The sequence below is a fragment of the Accipiter gentilis genome, chromosome 6 (assembly GCF_929443795.1).
Source record: "Accipiter gentilis chromosome 6, bAccGen1.1, whole genome shotgun sequence".
NCBI classification, from domain to species: Eukaryota; Metazoa; Chordata; class Aves; order Accipitriformes; family Accipitridae; genus Astur; species Astur gentilis.
Genome location: NC_064885.1, coordinates 40,811,774 through 40,834,624, shown reverse-complemented (window position 1 = coordinate 40,834,624; position 22,851 = coordinate 40,811,774). Strand labels below are relative to the sequence as shown.

The 22,851-nt window shown below is 39.4% G+C and overlaps 1 protein-coding gene across 1 annotated transcript in view; it reads right to left on the bottom strand.

Moving 5' to 3' along the window:
• The window catches only part of SI (sucrase-isomaltase), a 53,157-nt gene extending 30,964 nt beyond the window's left edge, over positions 1-22,193 (bottom strand). The window contains exons 1-16 of the mRNA XM_049802382.1: positions 22,070-22,193; positions 20,435-20,508; positions 16,090-16,210; positions 15,892-16,001; positions 15,053-15,204; positions 11,192-11,363; positions 9,728-9,827; positions 9,013-9,125; positions 8,146-8,271; positions 7,199-7,330; positions 6,893-7,012; positions 4,945-5,058; positions 2,548-2,632; positions 1,809-1,926; positions 1,248-1,419; positions 448-564 (exon numbers count right to left, since the gene is read on the bottom strand). Of these exons, the coding sequence (XP_049658339.1) occupies positions 448-564; positions 1,248-1,419; positions 1,809-1,926; positions 2,548-2,632; positions 4,945-5,058; positions 6,893-7,012; positions 7,199-7,330; positions 8,146-8,271; positions 9,013-9,125; positions 9,728-9,827; positions 11,192-11,363; positions 15,053-15,204; positions 15,892-16,001; positions 16,090-16,210; positions 20,435-20,508; positions 22,070-22,193 (1,950 nt within the window). The remainder of the gene's footprint in view (positions 1-447; positions 565-1,247; positions 1,420-1,808; positions 1,927-2,547; positions 2,633-4,944; positions 5,059-6,892; positions 7,013-7,198; positions 7,331-8,145; positions 8,272-9,012; positions 9,126-9,727; positions 9,828-11,191; positions 11,364-15,052; positions 15,205-15,891; positions 16,002-16,089; positions 16,211-20,434; positions 20,509-22,069) is intronic.
• Positions 22,194-22,851: the final 658 nt, after the last annotated feature.

Here is a 22,851-nt window from a genome sequence, read left to right as displayed (position 1 = left end):
GCACAGCTGCACAGTGTTTGCCTTTTGGGTGGTGTGACTGGAGGTCTTGCTCTTTCAGCTCCCTGTGTTTTGTGCTGCATGTCCCTCCTTGCCCATCTGCTAGGAGGGCACATCAGGGTTAGTCTGCGTTTCATCCTGGGATGCAGTCAGGTCCATGCTAAAGGGCTCCCAAGAGTCAGTCTGATGGGTCACAGAGCAGTGAGTCCTTGCCCTTGGTGATAGGCACATGATGGTGACGATACTGTTGCCAATTAAGTGTAATCTCAATTTACTTGTATGAAGCAAAACCTCTTATATCTAAGGTTTCATAAAGAGAGTTTAAGGTTTTGCCATTTTCAAACTGGTCAGCTACATAATTGTCAGTGATAGTAATCATTACTAGTGATACTATTAACGGGAATGTGGTTGGGTAACACAGAGCATTTTGTAAGAGAAAGCACAACTTACTATGAATCCTTCAGCATTGTGATTCCTGGAAAATGGATAAAATGCTCCTACTTGCATCCATCGTCTGCAAAGTTCTTCTGTGGTGTTGTCAAAGAAACCACAAATATCTGCTCCAATCTTTAAAAATAAAACAGAATGTGTTGGATGTACAGTACGCTGCACATCTAATCTCTACACAAAACTTCTAGTTTTCAGAGATGCATTAATTCAACCTTAATTGCTAGCCAGAGTGACTGGGCCATTCAACATATTTGTACGTTTATTCTTTCAAATTCAACAAAGTTGTCAAAAAAATTAAACTGAATACTAGCTAACATTGCCCATCATTCTATTTCTTCCAAATCTTTACCTTCCTGTTTCATGCTAATACGCATATAATAGGAAAAAAGCTCAAGAGCCATACAAACTTAAATTGTGGAAAGGAATTTGGCTATTTCCCTTATAAATGGATGCCTGTATTTCATTTGAAATTATAAGGAAAACACCAAAGTGTTTCACATCGATGACTAGTGTTTAACAATTACTAGAAGTAACAGGTAGCTTGGAATATATAAGATGTTTGTTACCCACATTCATCTCACTGTACAAACACAGCTACAGTAATCAAAATAAGTGGCCTAAACAAAAGATCAATAATTGGAAAAAAAATGTTAAAACCAGATTCCTGAAGGGGATTAATTTGGAGCTGAAAAGCTAAGATGGTTATCTAGATAGAATATTATTAGACAATCTGTTATCACAGAGGCAGAGTTACTGTTTATCCATATGTTTTGAAAGGCTGCCACAAACTGATGTCATACATAAGGAATTCCAAAGAGGTTAAAGTCCAGCATTCCAGGTATTGCCCATTTTAAGTGATCCCATGTTGCTGCATTGTCTCCCAGCCAGTGTCCTGTGTGCTTCCCTGATCCAATAAAAGTAGACCTTGAAATAAGGAAGCTTCGTTTTCCAGGAAACAGTGCTTTGATGACTCTTAAAAGGAAAGGAGACTGAAATTAAGCAAAGGAAAAAAGATGACTAAGACATCAATAGTTTTATATAAGGCAGATTTACACTGACTGATTTACAATAATTATTCATCCCCAGGATGTGGACTCCTTTACAGTTAACCAGGTGTATTTCAGTGAAGTTCAAGACATTAATTCTAAGTAATCTTTCTATATAGACTTGACAACCAATGTGTGGCTTTTACTACCAACTTTAGTTAGTAGATTTTGCCTTAGCTTCATTGGCTTAAATATAATACAGTATTTTCCAGGCATTGGGTTCCTTTAGAAGTGAAATCTCTTGCTGTTTTGGAAAAGGCAGACCATGTACTGTTCTGAAACCTTTTTGTAAAGATTTTAGGATGCATTCCTTACTTCTGTGTTGATATGGCCATGGAATATCCATAAAGGCTATGGACATCATAATGTTTCCCCCACTTCTGCACTGCATCCATACAAAGCGTCTTGGAAAACATGAGCTTATCTAGAATACCTTCAATAAAGGAATATAAAAATCATTTTTAAAGTACATTATTATTATGAATATTTCCAATCTTTTCTTTAATGCACATTCCTGACATTCAAGCCCTTTTTTCTCTTTAATGTTTGCACTAAGGCCAGTATTTCTACTACAAAACCAAAATGCTACTCTTGGCTGCTGGTTTGATTCATTGTTGCTCTGTGACCTTTTCTACTCTTGAGCTTTGCACCCATTCAAGGACTAACTGATAACTACACTCTAAATTTCTGAATCATCATCTGACAACATGTTGGCAATTGTTACTTAAACCTATGACTTTTTATAAACTATGAACTCCATTTTAGTTCTGTATACATCTCGAATACTACTGATAGTGAAAGAAGATCATTATATTATCAGACATAATTAAGGCAACAACAATATTCCATAATAGTTTGAAAAGGGAAAAAAGCCAGTTATATAAACCACACCTTCGATAAGGTCCAAAGTATAGCGGTATTTTCTGTCAATAGTAATGTTCAAACCCCACCCACAAGAACTACCCTAAAATCACTTTGCATCCTTGTAGCCAACCGCACAGTAATTCATAAACTTTTTGCTATTTTGCTTTCTGGTTAAAGTAGATGGACTTACTGGGAGTGAAAGGAGGATAGTTTAAGTCATTCTGCGCACAACCTTTTTTTGAGCCTTTAACGAAGTTGGATACTTCATTCATATCCTGAAAAGGTAAGGTGCAGAATGTAATAGTTTCCTCAAGTATATTTTTCCAACAAAGTCTTACATTCTATTATCTTATCCTTTAAGCAATAATTACTTGGAACTTGTACCATACAATTAGGCAAGAATGATATAACTCAGATACTGATCTGATTCATTTCTGTATTAATATAAACTTCTATATGCAGGTGAGCATCATGTCGCAAGAGCTACATCTTATCCCTCCACAGAAAGAAACTGCAAGAGCTGCTCATGTATACATTGTCCCTACCTATGACCAACTCCACACATCTCTCGAGGAAATGGCTTTGGTATGGAGCGTGTGTTTGGAGAGAAATGCAGAACCAGAAAATGTACATTGTTACTGTCAAAATACATGAGACAGATATACTAGATATTCTTAAACATCTCCTTTATAATACTTTCCAAACCATTATACTTTCAAATTGTGCTGTCTCCTTCCATGAATATTTTATGTGGTAGTGCTGCAAGTGCATTTCTATGTGCATCCCTGAATGTGCTGCAGGAAAAGCATGCATGGAAGAAGAGAACAAATGCGTCATGGAGGCACTGGAGTCAAATTCCTTCACTCAAACTGTTTGCTCTCTGTAAGAGAGCTATGCAGTCTTACACTTCATAGCTTCAATTGATGGAACTACAGAGTCAGCAAAAATAAGTGAGAAAAACTCATTGTATCGCATTGTATTGGGTTTGCATGGCAAGGTTTTGGTACCAGGGGGCTACAGGGGTGGCTTCTGTGAGAAGCTGCCAGAAGCTTCCCCCATGTCCCACAGAGCCAATGCCAGCCGGCTCCCAGATGGAGCCGCCGCCGGCCAAGGCTGCGTCCATCAGTGATGGTGGTAGTGTCTCTGGGAGAATGTATTTAAGAAGGGAAAAAAACCCACCTGCACAACTGCAGCTGGAGAGAGGAGTGAGAACACGAGAGCCCCAGCCCCGCAGAGCCCCAGGTGAGTGCAGAAGGAGGGGAGGAGATGCTCCAGGCGCCGGAGCAGAGATTCCCCGGCAGCCCGAGGGGAAGACCACGGTGAGGCAGGCTGTCCCCCTGCAGCCCAGGGAGGTCCACGGGGGAGCAGATCTCCACCTGCAGCCCGGGGAGGAGCCCACCCCGGAGCAGGGGGATGCCCGAAGGAGGCTGGGACCCCGTGGAGAGAGGAGCCCGCGCTGGAGCAGGTTTGCTGGCAGGACTTGTGACCCCGCGGGGGACCCACGCTGGAGCAGTTCGGGAAGAACATTACCCTACTCTGGTTTGATTGGTAATAAATTAAACTGGTTTTTTCCCCAAGTCGAGTCTGTTTTGCCAGTGATGGTAATTGGCAAGTGATCTCTCCCTGTCCTTATCTTGGTCCATGAGCCTTTTGTTTTATTTTCTCTCCCCTGTCCAGCTGAGGAGGGGAGTGATAGAGTGGCTTTGGTGGGCACCTGGCCTCCAGCCAGGGTCAACCCACCACACACATAGCAGCTGAAGGACTGTATTTTGCCATACAGATTAATTTAAAATTGTTACAGCCTTTTAAAATGCATGGCAAAATATTCAGTATGTTCTTGTTTTCTTTTGAAATATTTATTTATTTTTAAGCAAAAGGAAGTAGGAAAACCACAAAAAGAATAAAAGGAAGAATGCTCTGAGAGAGCGATTGAGAAGTTTAAGTACAGATTTCCTTCAGGCACCCACTTTTAGAAGCTTTATTACAGGATATTCCTCTAAAAAACTAATCTGGTCAGTCAAAATGGTTCTTAATTTCATCTGATTTCCAAAAACTGTACCTAAAGTCCACTGCACCAGACTGTACTTTAGTCCTTTTGTGGGAGAACCTGTCTAGGGAGCCTGATTTTTCCAAATCCTTAAATGGAGTAGTAAGTGCAGATTCACTAACTGGAAATTCCATGAGCATAGATACATAGATTATTCATATTATACCCTGTATTCAGGACCTGTTTATCACACATTCACTAAGCAAGTATGCAGGTCTCCAAATATTGCCATTCTTAATATAGAAGTGTGCTGGCATTTGCCTTTAGCAACAGTTCATCAATTGAAACATTTTAAAGTGTCACTGAATATCCAAAACCCAGCACACTGATCATTTAAATGCCATGATAAATGATTCGAATTAAAATTTAAAAATTCAAATTTGAATTGCAAATTCAGCACCAGAAGACTTACACATCCTGCACTGATTTCAGGTTAGTTATAGTAAACATCCCTTTCAAATTCAACGCAAATTGTGATAAACATCTATCCTTGCCTATTTTAAAAAATAAAAATAAAAAAGAGAGTTCTGAATTACTTACAATCCAGATCCCATCATATGGCACTACATTATAAAACAATTTGCATTCTTCCACCCACCAGCTAGTGCAGTCTGGGTTGGTGAAGTCTGGGAACACAGATTCCCCTGGCCACACCTGCAATATTAGAAGTGAAGTAATTAATTAAACTTTTAATGATATTAAAAAGAGTTCCTAGAATCATAGAACAACCCAGGTTGGAAGGGACCATGAAAAATCATCTGGTCCCATCTTTCACGGGAAAGGGAACCCAGACGAGATCATCTAGCACCCTGTCCAATCACAGCCTGAAAACCTCCACTGCTGGGGACTACTGTGTCCCTGGGGAGGGTGTTCCGATGAATGATTGTTCTCACTGTGTCTTGGTTTTAGCTGGGATAGAGTTAATTTTCTTTCTAGTAGCTGGTATAGTGTTATGTTTTAATGATATAGTGTTGTGTCTTGAGTTCAGTATGAGAAGAATGTTGATAACACACTGATGTTTTCAGTTGTTGCTAAGTAGTGTTTTTACAAAGTCAAGGATTTTTCAGCTTCTCCTGCCCAGCCAGCAAGAAGGCTGGAGGGGCACAAGAAGTTGGGAGGGGACACAGCCAGGACAGCTGACCCAAACTGGCCAAAGGGATATATTCCATACCACATGACATCATGCCCAGTATATAAACTCGGAGGAGCTGGCCTGGGGGGACGGATTGCTGCTCGGGAACTAACTGGGCATCGGTCAGTGAGTGGTGAGCCATTGCGTTGTGCATCACTTGTTTTGTGTATTCCAATCCTTTTTTTTATTATAAGTATTGTATTATTATTATTATCATCATCATCATCATTACTATTATTTTCTTCCTTTCTGTCCTATTAAACTGTCTTCATCTCAACCCACGAGTTTAACTTTTTTTCGATTCTCTCCCCGTTCCCACTGGGTGGGGGGGAGTGAGTGGCTGCGTGGTGCTTAGTTGCCCACTGGAGTTAAACCATGACACATTGTAAAAAATTTATGGTGCAAATTGTATCTGTTGCCCCTCATATTCTCCATGTGGCTCCTTGTGAATAGAGAGCCTCTGTCCTCTTTGTAGCTGCCCTCTAAGTACTGGAATATTGTGATGAAGTCTCCTCTGAGCCTTCTCTTCTCTAGGGAGAAAAGACCTAACTCCTTCAGTCTTTCCTAAAAAAGCAGATTCTCCAGCCCTTTGATCATCCTTGTGGCCCTCCTTTGGACACTCTCCAGTCTGTCTGCATCTTTTTGAATAGTGGGGACCAGAACTAAACACAGTACTCCAGGTGCAGCCTGGCAAGCGCTGAGTAGAGGGGGTTGATCACATCTCTATCTCTGCTCGTAATGCCCCTGTGGATGAAGCCCAGGATCTGATTTGCCTTCATTGCTGCAGTGGCAAACTGCTGACTCATGTTCAGCCTGTTGTCCACCAGGACCCCCCCAGTTTGCCATCCAAGGCAGTGATAAGATAGTGATCTGATGACGATTTTGAACAACAAACTGCTAGAGTGACAATAGCTTGCATGCTGAAGGAAGGCAGAAAGAGTATGAGTTTCTGAAGTTTGGAGTTTTCAATTGCTTTTAAGTCTTACAAGGAACAATACACAACAGAAAAATTTCTCAATAGAATTTAAAATTATAAATGAAAGGGGTAAAGTGGGAGCTAGCTCTTCAGTCACTACTGAAAATAAAGAGGAGCTGGCTGATGAATTGTCCCTGAGCCTTAAACTACTTTAGTTTTCTTTTTTGTTTAACATTAAAAAAAATGAAAAAAAAAAAAATCAAGAAAGGTTGAGAAGTATCATATCCTAAGTGAGACCTTATAAACTTAGTTCTCACTGGCAGGTAATTTTACTGAAAGAAGCAACTCAGAAAAATGAGAGTTTAAAAGCAGCCCTCTGACCTAAATTAAACCATAACAGTGACAACAGACCAAGTTCAAATGCATGAAAATGCAATTACCTCCCCAAGTAATGCTGTTACTCCGTCCGATTCATTAATCCAGACTTTTTTGCTCTCTCCCCTGACATAGCTTCCATATGGACTCCCATCAACTAGATTTTGTATGCTAATAGCAGGATCCTAAAAAAAATAAATAAATTAGAAAACAAAAAAATAGGAAGAAACCAGGATACACTCCATCAATTATTACAGAGTACTAGAATGTTAGGCACTAAATGTAATAACTGCATAGAATAAGCAAAGTATAATAATAAATAGTTCTAATGATAGTATTTACATGGGAAAAAGTAATAGTTAAATGCTTACCAATATGATAATATATTTTTGTCCATAGTCATGCATATAAGCTGCAAAATGAGGGAGATCTCGAAACTTCACTTTGTCATAAGTAAAATCTTTCTTTTCCTCCATATAGTCAATATCAGTGACCTGAGCATCCTGAAAGGGAAGGGAGTTCAGCTCTAACATGAGAAGTGATATGTAAAGGTTTTGTATATTAGTCCAAGACAATTTATTCTGACAATTCCTGTTTGTCCTATAGTGAATTTACTGTTGGGACTTGACTGCAACCTGGCAGAAAGTATGCTGTCAGGACCACTTGCAATGTGCCTCTCATCTCATACTTACAGCCTTAATTAATGGTACTGACACATCTTTTGTGCCTAAGAAGAGACGCATTCACCATTAACAGAATTTAAATTAATGTGTATATTGGCACCTTTTCAAATAGCCCCTGGACGTGTGGTTATTTCTTTGCAGTTGCCTGACTTCAAGAGCTATCCCTTTAAATCCGAACAGTGCTTCCTCAACTCTTAGCTTAACATTAGAGTATTTTCATTCTATTTAAGCCATCAGGCTAATGTAATCTGAAATCTAATTTTAAAAATTAATTGTACTTTACTTTTGGCTGTCGATTAAGAATAATATATAGTTCCATAACTGTCCACAGGACAATTAAAAAAAATAATACATGGATTAGGTATCACGAGAAGGTAAGTGGATATAGTTGGAAAGTATAACTGAAAAAGCAGTACAATAATGTGTTCAAATGAAACGTATTGTAATTAAGCTCCACCATGTCCCACATTCTGTTAATGGGACTACCATTAAAATGCACAAAACCCTTTGACACCAGAAGCCTATATGTTAGAAGTTTACTAATTTATACTGTTTTGAAATGAAGCAGTTGCAGAACATGAAGGTCAGGATCTCTGGATCATTTCTTTGCTACCCTCCTCAAACCCCATACTTACATAAGGGAGTCCAATTGCCCTGTTTCTCTCCACAACTCTCTTCACCTCATCCAGAGACCCGTAATTCCAGCGGCTGAGCTGGAAGCCCAGGCTCCAGTAGGAAGGCAACTCTGGCAGTCCCACAAGCTGCAAGTAGAGAGCAAAAATCCCACTCATTGTCAGTGAAGACTGTGTGGTCAACTCGGTGCCCATTTCCCTAGATCCATACTCTCCAAATCTATTTGAATAATATACACTAAGCTTCAGTGTGTGAAATTTAATTTATTTTAAGAAACACAAATATTTTGGGACAATCCCCATTGTTTAAAGGATGAAACCTAAGCAGATCTCAGGAAGCACAGAAGATACCAGTGATATCTTATGACCATAAAATCATGACATACATGTAAGCACATTATCTACCCTATAATACTGCCATATGAACAGGAATTTGTCCTTATAACAAGAGTAAGCCCCAGCAAGGAAGCATAAGTTATTCCATGTAGACCATTTCTAGCTCAAAAGACCACTGTGTACATCAGTTGGGCCATACACACTGATGATGGGCCTTGAGCTGCTGTACGGTCTCTGTTCCAGCATATCCAGCAAGAGTAGTGCTCACGTTTCAGCTGTCCATAATAGGCCAACTAAAAATATCTACACCCCAGCTTAACACCAGCTAGCTATTACTAATGACAGCAGTCACATTAGGGACATACTAACAGTTATTCTTAGTTAAATATATACTGAGTCATATTTTCAGTTAATAGATAACATATTGAAGACATATATTGTCATATAAAGAGGCAGAAAAAAAAAAACCAAACCAAAATATCCCAAACACTATTAAAAATTTGTTGAATGCATAATCTCTCTAGCTATAGGTACCTCCAGGTACTCCTGGACTACTTGCTCTGGAGTGTTCCCCAAGAAGATATAGAAATCAAGGATCCCACCAATGGTTCTGTAGGTCACGGCTGGAGCAGGCTGCACCACAAATTCTGCCGGACAAGAGCGCACAAAACCAATTTTGAATACCAGCTAATTCTAAAACACCTTTGTAATTTTCTAATTGATGATAAGAAAATTTACTTAAGAAAAAAACACAACCCAAATATACCTAAGGAACACAAAAACATTAATTGAACTTGCAATGATGGGGAAATGTATTCAGATGACTCTTTTAAATGTCCAAATTTCCATTCCTTTACATTCTACAGAGAAGAGAATCAGAAGAAATACAATGGCTCAAACTTTTATCTTTAAATTTTTAGTACAACTTTCCAGCCTTGAGGCGTGAAGATCTCTGTAAAGCATACATATATGCATGCTTACCTAAAGACAATAAAGGGCATTTAACTTCAAGTATGGCTAACTCCAAATTTAGGCTCTGATTCCAGTGTTCTGCACATCTGCACAAAGCTCCACACGCTTCAGATAGGTTTCTGTCCCTCAGGTTTCCAGTGTAATCTTCCTGTTAACTGTGCACTACTTACTGCTTATGTAGCATACGCGAAACACTACAGTTAGGATCCCAATCCCACAGATCGTTTAAAAAGATATTTAACTGCAATGCTCAGACCTGCAGAGAAAGCTTTCTTACCCATGGCATTGCTATTCATTAGGAAAACACCAAAGGAGGCTCCAGTGCTGTCCTCCAAACACAGGAAGAAAGTTTGAACTCCATATAAGTTATGCATTGCCTTAAAGGATAAAAAGAAAAAGTAAGCTGTTAAAATCTAATAACAGTATCTGTTCTGGGATATTTCAAAATATATCACAGGTAGAACTTGAAACTTATCAAAAGACAGCAAATAACAGAAATAAAAATCCTGACACTTTCCTACACTTCTGTTTTCTCTTTCCTGGCATTCTTCTCCTTTATGAGAACATTTCCCATTACAAGAAAAATCTTCCCCAAATATATAGATAACATAAGCAAGCAGATATGATGGATCTTCAGGCAAGTCTGCATATATTGCAGTACTATTTCTGGGTAATATATATGCACATCAAGTGAACAATAGAACTTGAAGGGTGCTTGCCTCACCTTTTACCATAGATTAGATTTTACATCTAATCTATATTTCTATTAATCCTGCAAGGTAATCATTTTTATGTCTAATCTATGGAAATAAGAGAGTGCTTTGCTTCTTTTTTATTTCCTTTCTAATGTTTTTTTCCATTATTATTCGCAACAAAAACCTTAGAAATTTTAACAATTGTTGTAATAGTTGTGCTTCTTCCCCTGCAAAAGAAAACTCAGAACAAATTAATGAGAAACAGAACTTGAGCAATTTGAAATTAGAGTAACTTGATTCTGTTCACTGTTAGTTTAGCTTAATGAGTCTACACTCAATACAGCCATTCAGGTAGGAACTATCTTCAAACCAGAGAGGATAGTGAGAAGGTGTCTCAAGGGAACAGTACAAATTCCAAATTACTAACTAATTACATATAGTGGTCTCATGCTCTAGTTTCCGTTAGTATATCTCCTATTTCAGCAAAAAGCTGAAGTGCTAACTCAAAGTAAAGCATATGGGTTTTTCCTTTATGAAACTGAAGTAATGGTGACAAATAAATAGTCTTACAATTATCAAAAATGGGTGCCCTGGAAATCATTTCATAGAGAGACAGCCATACAAACTATAGAAACAAATAACAGGTAACAGACAAACTTTATCTCCTAAGGAGACAGCTGTTAAAGAGAACTTTTCCATCATTTGCTGAGCTACAAGGATGTTAACTGAAGGAGCATGTGTCATCTGTACTGAATGCTGCATGCAGCAATGCATTAGGACATACTCTTATTTATTTTCTTTATCAGTAGAAACTGAAGACTCTCATACATTAATGTTTATCAACTGGTTTTCAACTGCACATCAACACAAAAATCAGAAATCAGGGAATGTTTATCGGTACCATCTAGCTTTTAGTAATAACACGCAGTGCCTGACAAGTCTTTGGGGAAAAACTCAGTGAATATTACTAATGTGTCTACTGCATAATGGGTTTGGATTACAGAAGTCATCTGCAAAGAATGAGGTGGAATAAAACCAGTCCTTACTCCAGAGGGGCCAATATCCCTGCTGAACATGGGCCAGGTTTTCCAGTTAACATCGTGCCGGTACTGCTTATGCACGTGCTCTCCCACACCATAGATGTTGCTGCTAGGTAGTTTGATTGATAGCTGTAAAAACTGGTCAGCATACTGCAGTGGTCCTATGGTAGTATCAAACCTGATGAAACCATTTAAAAAAAAAAAAAAGAAAAAAAAGAAAAGAAGTATTTTACCAAGAGTTGTTGCAATAATTGTTTCTACTCCTTTTAGTTAGACTTGGATAGCAGGTTCAGGTCTCCATCCAGACACCTGAAGCAGAGGGAGGTGGGATGGTGCAGGGCTGGAGCAGAGCGACCCTTGCACAGATGAGGAGATGAGCGGTGCCTGTTGATCCTATGGAAACCTCTCATACAAGTGGCCCATCTATTTTCAGGGGTACATTTGCGCTCCCCTCTTCCACCAAAGCTTCCCACCCTGCATCTGTTGTGCTGAAGCCTGAATCCACTCTCTGTGGCCACTCACAGTAACGGGGCAGATGGAAAATTTCTGTGGGTGGACAGAAACACAAAAATAATCCACTCCATCAGAATTTGCAGATCAATTGCAGCTTTTTCTTGCCGGGAAAAAGGAACAAGACCTGCTCTTGTGTCCTGCTAGGCCAGTCGCTACAGGGAAAGGCAGACTACGGCTATGTGCTGGCTCTCGAATAACCCAAGAGTGGATGAGCACAGATTGAAGAGGTAACGTGATCCTTAGCATGGCTCATATCCCATTTGATGGCTATCACATCTCCTGCGGCAGGTTCTGCATAAAGCCACTGCTAAGCTTTTTAAGGAACATGAAGTTGGTGGTGTTGAACATAGATACAGAGACTATCGTATATATCTGTACCAATGGAACAAGGCGGAGATCAATATTCCTCCTTTACATCTATTAGCAAAACACACAGTAAAAGTCAATTCCAGCAATAAAGTTTCTTCTGTTATTTTAGTTTTGCACATTTTACCATTCCCTTTTCATTACAGACAAACAAGTCCTATTCCAAACAATGGTTACAAGAGCTTCAAATACCTGGGCAAAACCTAATTTCACTCCTCCTTTCTACGGGGAGGACTCGGGAAACGGTGGGGAAATCTGAGCGGTGCTGAGGCAGCGAGCAGCGGGAAGCAGCCCGACTCCTGCCATGGGGTGCACCGAGGAGCAGCTCACTGCCAGGCAATGGACTCATTGATTCGCTCTCCTTCCGTTAGCTCTGCTGAGCTATTGCAGCTGTAACGGTGAACCAGACTCTAGACTCCCTTGACCAGCAACATTTCAGGTTGTGACCCCCGCCTCTGGTCCCCGATGCCGCCAAAAAGGCTTCACCGAGCATCTTAGGCATCCTCCTTCCGGATGGATGGAGGGGACCATGCACAGGGATCTGCTTCTACAGCCAGGTGTGTGCCCACACCACCACCCAAATGGGATCTTTTTCTATCATGACAAGAATGCTGGGATTTTGGTCCCATTTATTTTAGCAATAGAATTAGATATCTCCCTAAGAAGCCAAGTGCACAGGAACGGTCGGACCGCTTTGCATTTCCTAAGCAAAACCAAATATCATCCTGGGTAAGGATCTCCCACAACTCATGGAATCAATCAAAACACTACATTTCATTCCTTTTGACCTTAATCATGTTCATTTTCCTCTTTCATTCCTCTAAGATTTTGAACACTTCTGATTGGTAAATGTGTCGAAATCGACCCGTACCCAAGTTTCCATCAGTCATCACTTTTAAAATGAAACAATCATAAATAGAACATAATTGTGAGTGAAAACACATTTGAAGCAGAGAGCAATTAGAATGAACCTGTTCCTCGGGTTTGAAGGTTGTCTTCAGCTTCATGAAACCAAGAGATTACCAAAAGCAGAGAAAACACTTATTTTCATAAAAGCAGAGAAAATGACCACAATCTACCATGATGTGCATTACGTCACATGCATTTCAAAGGCATATGCTTTTTTCTACCCACTTTATGTAGTTTTAATTAGAAACTCATTTTACAACTCTATTTTTGTCTGATATTTGTGACATTTAACAGTCATGGTTTTCATATAGTGGAGAGTAATGTTACTTTCTCTTGACTTTGTGCAAACACAGCCACATTAATTTTAAGGGACTTTATCACTTCAGATGTGTTACTACACGATAAGTACATTTATCACTATGAGTACATAATTATCAGTAAATTCTTTTATGCATAAAGAGGTCCTTAAACTATTAAATAAATACACAGTGCATTAGCAACTACAAACACTGCACAAACAAGCGACAAAACCAGGGCAGTTTGGGCTTACTACAAATTTAATCTGCTCATATTACTTTTTCTTTTTTTTTTAAAGTTAAAAATACTGGCACTTGATAGAGGCTTCATAGGTCAAATCCTCTTCCGATGTGTTTCTGTCCAGTTTTAATGATGCCAAGGACTATCTTGCCCATCTGCTCAAAGACTGCACTGAAAATACCTTTTATTTTTTTGGGGGGGAGAAGTTTGTACTTCCAATGAAACTATGGCCATCTTTCAGGTTGTCTTGCAAATGATGATGGTAACAGGTCAGTCAGAACTCTCACTCTTTTGGGGGGCTCGAGTGTAACAAGTGATGATGGAAGGTCATAGGCTTTATAACTATCTGGGTAATTAGGAATTTTGTCATGAACTGCGATAACACATTGGTCCCCTCTCATCATTCTCCAAAGAGGTCTCCCTTTTGTGTGGTTGTTTAGGAGGTGGCGGAAGGCCCTCATCATGTGTAAACAAATTTATCAGGCATTTATATGTGAGGGGCTGCCCTTACCCAACACTAACAACAGCTTGCTTGAGGATACTCAAACTCAGTCAAGCATCAATTTAATTTTTTTTCTTTACAGACAGAAAATGCAACCGCTTTTATCAAATTAAACAAAAGCCGAAGGGAAATACAGACAATCTTCCAGAGCACTGTTTCAACATGGTTCTATTGGACTAGGTTTCTTATTCCCCCTCCACGTACCTGTTTAATCAGTCATGCACTACTGAATACCAAGTCCATCTTTTGTGCTCTCTATAATTGCAAATCAATCATTATAGAGGATTCTAAGCAAGAAAACAATACTAATAAGAGCATAAATGTAATCGCTAATTAATTAAACTTGAAGCGTTGATAATCCAACTGGCCTAGCACTCTGACAGGTAATCATTCTTGGACTGATTTAATAAGCATGTTCATCCTGACACTTCCCCCTTCTAACAGGCCTTACAGCCACACTGTTAGGTTTGTAAGTTTGTTTTATTTATTTATTTTTAGTACCTAAATGGGATGAAAGCACTCAATGTACAAGTCCGTCAAATATTGTACTCACAGCACTACGTGACCAGCTTATCAGTGGTTTGCATCAGCTATTCATGGATACCATAGGTCTAAAGGGCAACCTGGTTTTGGTGATTCAGAGCTTCACCATGATTACGACAAATGAGATAAAAGATGCAATGAAGAGCATTCCCATCTGATTTGAAGCACTGGCAAGGAGTTCTCCGGATCATAAAAGTTCCCTGATTTGATGGAACAAAGTAACTGTAAAGATTTCCCTGGTATTGGGGGAAAGTGAACAGAGAGCCAGACCTAAAACCTTTTAGACAGAGCGCTCCATATCCCAGAATCTGTTTCCAAAGGCCTTGCAGAAGGCCTTGCAGAACAACCATCAGTCAAAAGAAGAGAAGTAGATTACATGTCCAAGGGGGCACCTCACACATGGCACCTTGGACATACATTGTTTTTGTGGCAACATGGGCTTTTAGACAAAACCAATGAGATCTGTGTCATTCGTAAAAAGCACCAACGTTACTTACAGCACTCTACCGTTGCTCACTCTGGTCACCATGATGCCAAAGGGGTTCTGCCTGACATCCACTTTGTAGTTTAATTTGGAGGCTGCGGATCCAGTGAAAGATCGCACATGCTCATGAGGGACTTCAAATCTTGGTGTTTTAGGATCAGTGATCTGCACATATTTAACAACAGAAGTGTTGGGCTTTTAAAAACTAATGCCTAATTCAAACATTTTCCAGCATTAAACATACAGTTCTGACTTAGGATATTCCCACCCCCATTCCAGTCTCCTCTTCTGCCTTCATTCTTATTCAGTTCCAACTTTCATCACTCATATTCAGCCATTTCCCTCATAATACTTGACCCTTTGTTTCCCTAGCTTATTAGGACTCACCAGAAGAGGAAGGTCACCCACAAAAGAAGCCCTGCTCCATCCCAGAACCCATCCGTACCCTACATTCACAGTGTGTACTGTTGAGTTTTCCATAGAAAACAGAAATAATTCAAAAAGCTAATGTTGTCTGTCAAAATGATTGAGAAATATGGCCAGGCCATAAATTAGAAGTAAGTAAATACATTTATCCCCATAATTTTCCTATGATGAGTAAAAAAGGTAGGTAATATAAAAGCTGAGCTTCTCAAAGTTCTCAGTAACTTTTCATGTAGAAATCCCACTGTGCTAAATGCTTGTTAACCTGATGCATTGCAACAGCAGAGAGGACAAAGAAAGGAGGAGCCGAGCAGTTCAGTGGGAGTCATGAGGGATTAATCCAGCCCTCCTAACTCCCTGCACAGGAACAGCCAGCCTAAAATCTCACACAGAAAATGAACCTTAAAGCAGCACAGCAGCAAGATTAACCTTGAACCGGAAACGATTTGGTGTCTGATACTCTCCTGTGAGGAGGACAGTGTTGATATCATTTCCAAACAGGGAAGGTGATGGCAGCCTTGTTAATGTAGTCTCAAATCCTTGGGAAGAAAACGCATGTTGCAATGTTATTGTGTTGAATTGGACACCAGCACGCACATAAATTGGGGAGCTCAGCTTGCAGCTTACCTGCCTGAGTGGATCTTGTTGACCCATCCACTTTGTACCCATGGTTTGAAGCAAAAAAACACCAGGGCACACTGGTATCACTCTCAGGACTCCAGCAGCAGCCACGCAGGGTGCAGGTGCTCTGATTCAAGGACATGAGGGGCACAGATGAGCTGATTTCACACAAATAAATCTTCTATACTAAAACAGTTAAAATGCACATGGAGTGTATTTTACCCCAAACACCGGAAACCTTAATAATATCTGCAATCAGATCAACTCCATTGAGTGAATTCAATGGCACAGAATACACTTAATAAAAAGGATTTTTTTGTGGAATCAGAGTAGAAACTTGCTTAATAGACATTCATTCTTTCTTAAAACCACAAGATCCACAGGCAAAATGAGCATTTAAAAAGAATTATTGAAATATTTGAGCTGTGACAGATGCAGTATAGTCTGGCCAAAAATCACACACTGAAGAGAGGGTGAAAGTTACGCTTGGCTTAACATCTGGTAAACATCTGGTTAAAAATCTACATATGCATAATTGATCCTCATGTATAATACCTACATTTTAACGTAATTTTCCAGTATCAGAAATGTTTGGATTGCTTCTGCGGAACCTCAGATTGAGATAAATCAACTTTTTTTTTTCAAAAAAACCCAAGCAAATAAACCTATTTTTTAAAGCATATATCTCAGTGTAGTAGCACCAACCTTTACACTACCTTTCAGTAGTCTAATAAACTACAGTACCTTTGCTTTGCTGTTAGAGATTAACTTATTTATGTACTGTTTGCATGAGTTTTATATTTGAAGATAAGATTTGGGTAATACATCACTAAGTTTCCACACATTTTCTCACATTAAAACCCCAACATACTACTTAGGGCAAAGGGCAGTAGTAATACAACAAGGTTCACTGAAGGCTAACGGCAGTGTCCATAAGTGATCTCAGGTATCCAAATCCAACATGCAGATCTTCAAGACCTTTCCCTCTACCTGCCCACTAACAGAAGCTGTTTCTGCCTTCATCTGATTATGCTCAAATGTTTTTGGTGTTTGTGCCATGCTTATTTAAAGCACTCTGCAGCTTGAAACAGGTGGAGACAGTCCAAAATCTCTATTGCTGCTGCCCGTGGTGACAATATTTTCTGGGTTATAGAGCCCAGCCTCGTTGATGCAGGTCAAATGCTTTTCTCAGCCTCTGAACAGAGCAAAGATAAGCCAGCTCCAGCCCAGAAATCATGCACATGGTGAAGGAAAGCACAGAAGGAGCTCACAGAGTCACCGGCTTGGGAAGTCTTAGTGCGTTTATTCGGTAGCGATTGCACAGAGCCCAGAAATCTCTGCAAAACCACCCAATATAAAACCCAGATTCACCAAATACATAAGTGTTTGTCTCTCTGTCATGGACTCATCACATCAGAAAACTTGTCTGCTGTCATTTCATTAGGTTCCAAGCAAAAAAACACAGTTGGAGGAGAGATATAATGACTCATTTTCCTCCACATCGATCCACAAATCAATGCACTTTCTAAGGCTGTGAAAAACCCATGCTCACTTTCCACCTTCCCAATGCCCACCATGAGAGCTCCCTATTTCCCATTATATAAACTATTTCAGAGTAAATGACAAGAAGCACCAATCCTCTCCAAGACTGCAGAGATCACAGCTTTGCTCCCTTTCTTCATTTACTTCATTGCCTTCATACACAGGGGAATATCCTAAATACTTAAGAAAAGAGTTACTACCTCCATCGTCTTATCCCTTCCTAGACCAGTGACTATCCCATGCAATGCAGAATAGCTTGAACAACAAATTTTCCTAAAGCCTGGTAGTTTAAGCATCTGCGTGCCCAACTTCGTAAGCATGCTTTTCTTTTTCCCCAGCTACTTCTCATGAATACTTGTTGACTATTTTCAGCAGCAGTTACTTTACAGTTCAGTGATGTTCTTCTAGCTAAATCTTATTCTAGTGGATTTGTAAGCTATAGCTCTGTATTTTTGAGGTACACTGAACTTGCTGCATAAGGAAGTAAATAGAGAAGTGCAAGATCGGTAATGCCTGACACAGGGAAAGGAGCAGAGTTCATCCAAAGACACTGGAGAGGCTGTTATAAAAGCTTTCGTTTAGTGTAAATAAAGATGTGAGCTGATCACAGCCTCTGAGCTATAAAACTAGCATAATAGATACCAATACCCAACAAAGCCAAAGAGAAATAATCGTTGATAAGAGGAAACAGTTTATGCTAGGGTACACTAGGAGATGGCTTCTGACCATTGAACTGAACACCAAGAATTAAAAGAATAGCTTGTCTATGTGCTGAACTAAAATGTTTCTCTTATGTGCACTCAAACAAACCTCTGCCAGCAGGATATTTTGGGAAAAAACCCCACACAAATCAAAACAAAACACAACAGTACACCTTTCCCCCAAGCTTTCAGAGGTATCAGTCCAATAATGGATTACACTAGCTCTGCTTGTGGTAGTTCATTTTTTACTGGTGCGTTCTTCTTGTCTAATCAAACTTCATGGCAATTTTCCACAGCAATGAATAGTTAAGAAATAGCTACTGTCTTTCAGCATGTCTATCTCTGTCAACCCTGTGATTGGTTAATAAATATCTATTTGCTTTCCATACTTCTATCCTCTGCAATCCTACTCATTTTCTGGCTTCGTCTAGGACACTTCAGTGAATAAAGAAATCAAGACAGGCACTAACCTGCTATATGAGCTTAGGCAAATCATAATTTTCCCAGCTGCTGTTTTTTTCTGAAAACTACTAATGGAAACCACTACAGAAGAGTTATGTTATCCTAAGCAGGTACCTGTAGTTTTACAGCTCTGCTCTTTGCTGTATTAGAATAGCCTAAAGAGGGACAACCAAAATGCTTCCAGGAGAAAATTTATACAGGAATGAATGGACACACTGGGGTGGGACTCTGGCACCTAACAGCTTTCATCAGGGCACAGGTTAAAGGTGATACTTATATCTAATCCTGTGAAATCTGCTGCCCGGTCTTCACTAAGGAAAGAACAGATTCAGGAATCATTATTTTACCTCTAATTCCAGAGCAGGTACCCCAAGATTCAAAACTACATCTCACCCTACTTTTCTGCTGGTATCTATAATTTGATTATTTTTAATTCTTTCTAATCAGTGATGGTAAAAAGCAAGGGCAGACTTAAAATAAGGCTTCCAGTTGCAACCAGAGCAAAACAATTTCCCTCACTGGATGATGAGTGCAGCACGTAATGTGGGGTGACTGGTTCAAAGGTAGTAATTAAAGATTAAAGTGATCTGCATGACTGCTCCTACCGTGGTGTGCTAGCTCCTGGGAGGGTGAGGGAACCGAAAGAGTAGAGGAATAGGTTGTGATCCGAGCCTTTACTAACCTGTTCACCCACAGGACTTTATTGAACTATATATCATAGCAAAAGCCATGGCATGACAGAAGCTTTAACAACTGTCATTTCAGGAATTAGACTGGGAATTTCCTGAGAGATTAAGACAGCTGGTTAATAATTTTTTATACCTCTGTGAATGACATAAACTTCATGCATCATAATATATTCACTATTTTTTCTCCTAAGCTGCCCCTGAACCAAAGAAAGATGCCAGGCATCTACCAGCTTCCATCAGACAATGGAAACATCCATCGCAAAGATGAAAAATAATAATGATAAAAATAACAATAGTAGCCTTTCAAGACCAACCACTACAAAAATGTTCTGAATATGAGAGCACTGAAAAATTAAGATGATAGTTTTCACTTAGAATCAACTCACAGAATCTGAAGCCAAAAGGTCATTTCTAAACTCTGCGCTCTCCTAGGTAAGACACCAGAATCAAGAAAGGAAGACACTGCGATTCAAATGCGTTCTGAAGGGAAATTGTGACCATGTCTCTTATATTATAAAAGTCTTGTGCACCTGGTTAAAGTGCATCTTCACCTGCTATTTCTGCCATTATAAATGCTAGTACTTGACCATCAGACAAAAAGAAACTGTTCAGGCAACGTTGTTAAAAGTAAAGAGTGCCTTTTTTTAACTGCTTGATGTCTGACTAATTTTGTTTCCACCTATCCCAAAACCAAACTGCTGGGGAATACTTTGGCAGTGGTCTTCAACTTTTGACAGCAAACTGCTACAGTGGCTAGAAAAATCAGACCTTCCGTCAATGGGCTGAAATGGGTTATAAAGGAGTTAAACTTCACTGCAAAGTGTTCAGGCAATCACAGATTAAAAAAAGGTTAAGAAAACAACTGATATAGTAGAGACAAATTAAATTTTTATAATTAAGCCTGAGGCTTTATGGGATGAAGATTATTTTCTAATTTTTTCTAGAATGTTTTCAGACCTTTGTTGCTACTTGATCCGGGATGCAGTCAATTCTCTCTTCTATTAATGTGTTCGGACATTCTGGTGAAAATTCTGTTAGGGAAATAAATTAATGGGTTATTACCAGGATTTCCAAAATGTAGGAATAACTTGATTACTTCTTAACTCAGTAAATGCTTCTGCTAGCTGTTTCTCACCATCTTGAAACTCTAACCATTAATACCGATTCAAATTAGTGTAAACTATCGCTACTGTGATTTATTTTTACCTTTGAGAAGTTGCACACCACAATTTCAGATAAAGGTAGGACAACTTCACTTTAAAGTTTTTGAACATATGGGTGACATTGCTAATTTTATTTCTTGAGGTATATATTAATCCAGTTTTCAGTAAGTCCTGTAGCTCAATATGCATATTGTGAAAATATTGTGAAAATATATGCCAAATTAAAACTGGAAGGACTTTTCTTTTTCTTAATTGTAGTGTGCTGCTGCTCTCACAGGTGCTCCTTCCCCTGAAATGCTGTTCTTCCACAGGACCTGGAATTAGAGCATCAGGTAAAAGCACCTTAAAGCTCCATTAAGATGCTCCATTAGATTTCAGGTTCGTCAGACCGAATTTAAGGTGACCTCTTGGCAACTTTAGCTGACAAAAGGATACCCGATGGTTGCTTTCAGTTTCTCCCAACACTGAAAGCTACTTTACATATATTTTGGAACACTGCACATGTTTGGAATGAGAACTATGAAGTGTCGAAATCTTGTCTCAGGCTGAGATGCACACAAATACACAGACTCGCCTGTTTGCATTATCTGCAATATACGCACTTGTACTTTTTGCTCAGGCAGACTCCTACTCATTTTGAGACTGAAACAGGCAGCACATATGCAGATATTAGTTTGTATAGGCAGTTTTACCAAAACACCAAAGTGTTTGTTTTGGATAAGCAATTATTTTTATTTTACTGCCATTCTCACCACCAAGTTTTTGCTTCAATCCCCATGTGTAAACGGAATTACTCACACAAAATGGAACTGTATGTAAAGCAGGGTGCCCTGTATCACACCCCTGTAAGACAAGTGGTTTCTAATATACCAATACAGGAAACACTATAGGTTTTTATGGTTACAATCTATGTTCCACACAATTTGGCTGTTGCCAGATTGTCTCCCTGATCCCATTTTCTTTTTTTCAGTGTTGTCTATTTATATTAAAAAATTGTGAAATCATACCACTGCTATGTTTATAAAACAAGTCCAGTCTTTGGAGGAAAGGATAAGTGTTTTTTCATGAAAATAAATTCTAAGTCACACTATTTATTATGTTCTTCACTGGTAACCTTACTCATATTATCTGTAGGAAGGATTTCCCATGATTCACCTTTGGGTAATGATAAGAACATAACAGTAACACTGAGAGTCAGTACTTTACAGTGGTATTGCTGGGTTTTTTACAGTGCTTACAGTGATTTTTTTTTTTTCCTTACTTGAACATCCATGTTCTTGAAAAGCCTGAATCAAACAGTGACAGAAGTAATGGCAATGATTAGTTCCTGAAGCTCTGTGGCATTTACAACAGTCTCAGCAAGCAAAGCTGAGCAGTTCCCACTCAGGGTTTTTGCTCTGGTCCTACAGCAGCAATGGGAAGTACTTGCCTGTAGTTTTGACTCCGGATTGTCCTGACGCTAAAAGCCCAATGAGGACACAGGCTATGATCGCCACCAGGCAGAAGAGGACGATCAAGGTGATTTCCAGCCCACTGAACTTCCTCTTGCCCATCTAGGCCCAGAGGAACACCATTGGTAAAACGAAAACACAAGTAACAGCTTTGAAAACTCTATCAATTACATTACTAATTTAATAAATTAGCAAAATTTATAAATTATTCAGATTTTAAACCATGTCACCCCTAATCCCAAGCTTTAAATAACACACTTCCTAAGGAATACGTGCAGTGAATCTCCTACGCGGGATAACTTGCACAGTGCAGATTACTGCATTATTACACTAGTACGCTATCACTGAGAAATGTATTTTCTTCCCTGCAAACCACTTCACACACAAAGAACAATTTTCTCCTGAGATAAACTATGGAGTTTCTTACTGAAATTCCTGAAACAGAAAACAAACAAAATCCTCTTCCCATTTTCTCCCCCCCCCCCCCCTTTTTTTTTTTTGCAAGTTTTCCTTCCTTCTTTAGAACAAACACAAACTGTATCCTGTTTCACAAAGGAAGATGTTGATTTGTTACAAGCGTACTTGACAAAACCTCTAATGAGCTCTGACAGCGTGCTTGTGACACTTGGAAAAGGCAAGACATAGTTAACAGGGTAAATTACTTGTTTGTAAAGTGGAAGAATATATCGTGTGTATAAGCCCATGGTACACGGGTTGCTGCTGAAATCACAACTGAAACGAGGCAGCGTATGTTGATGGA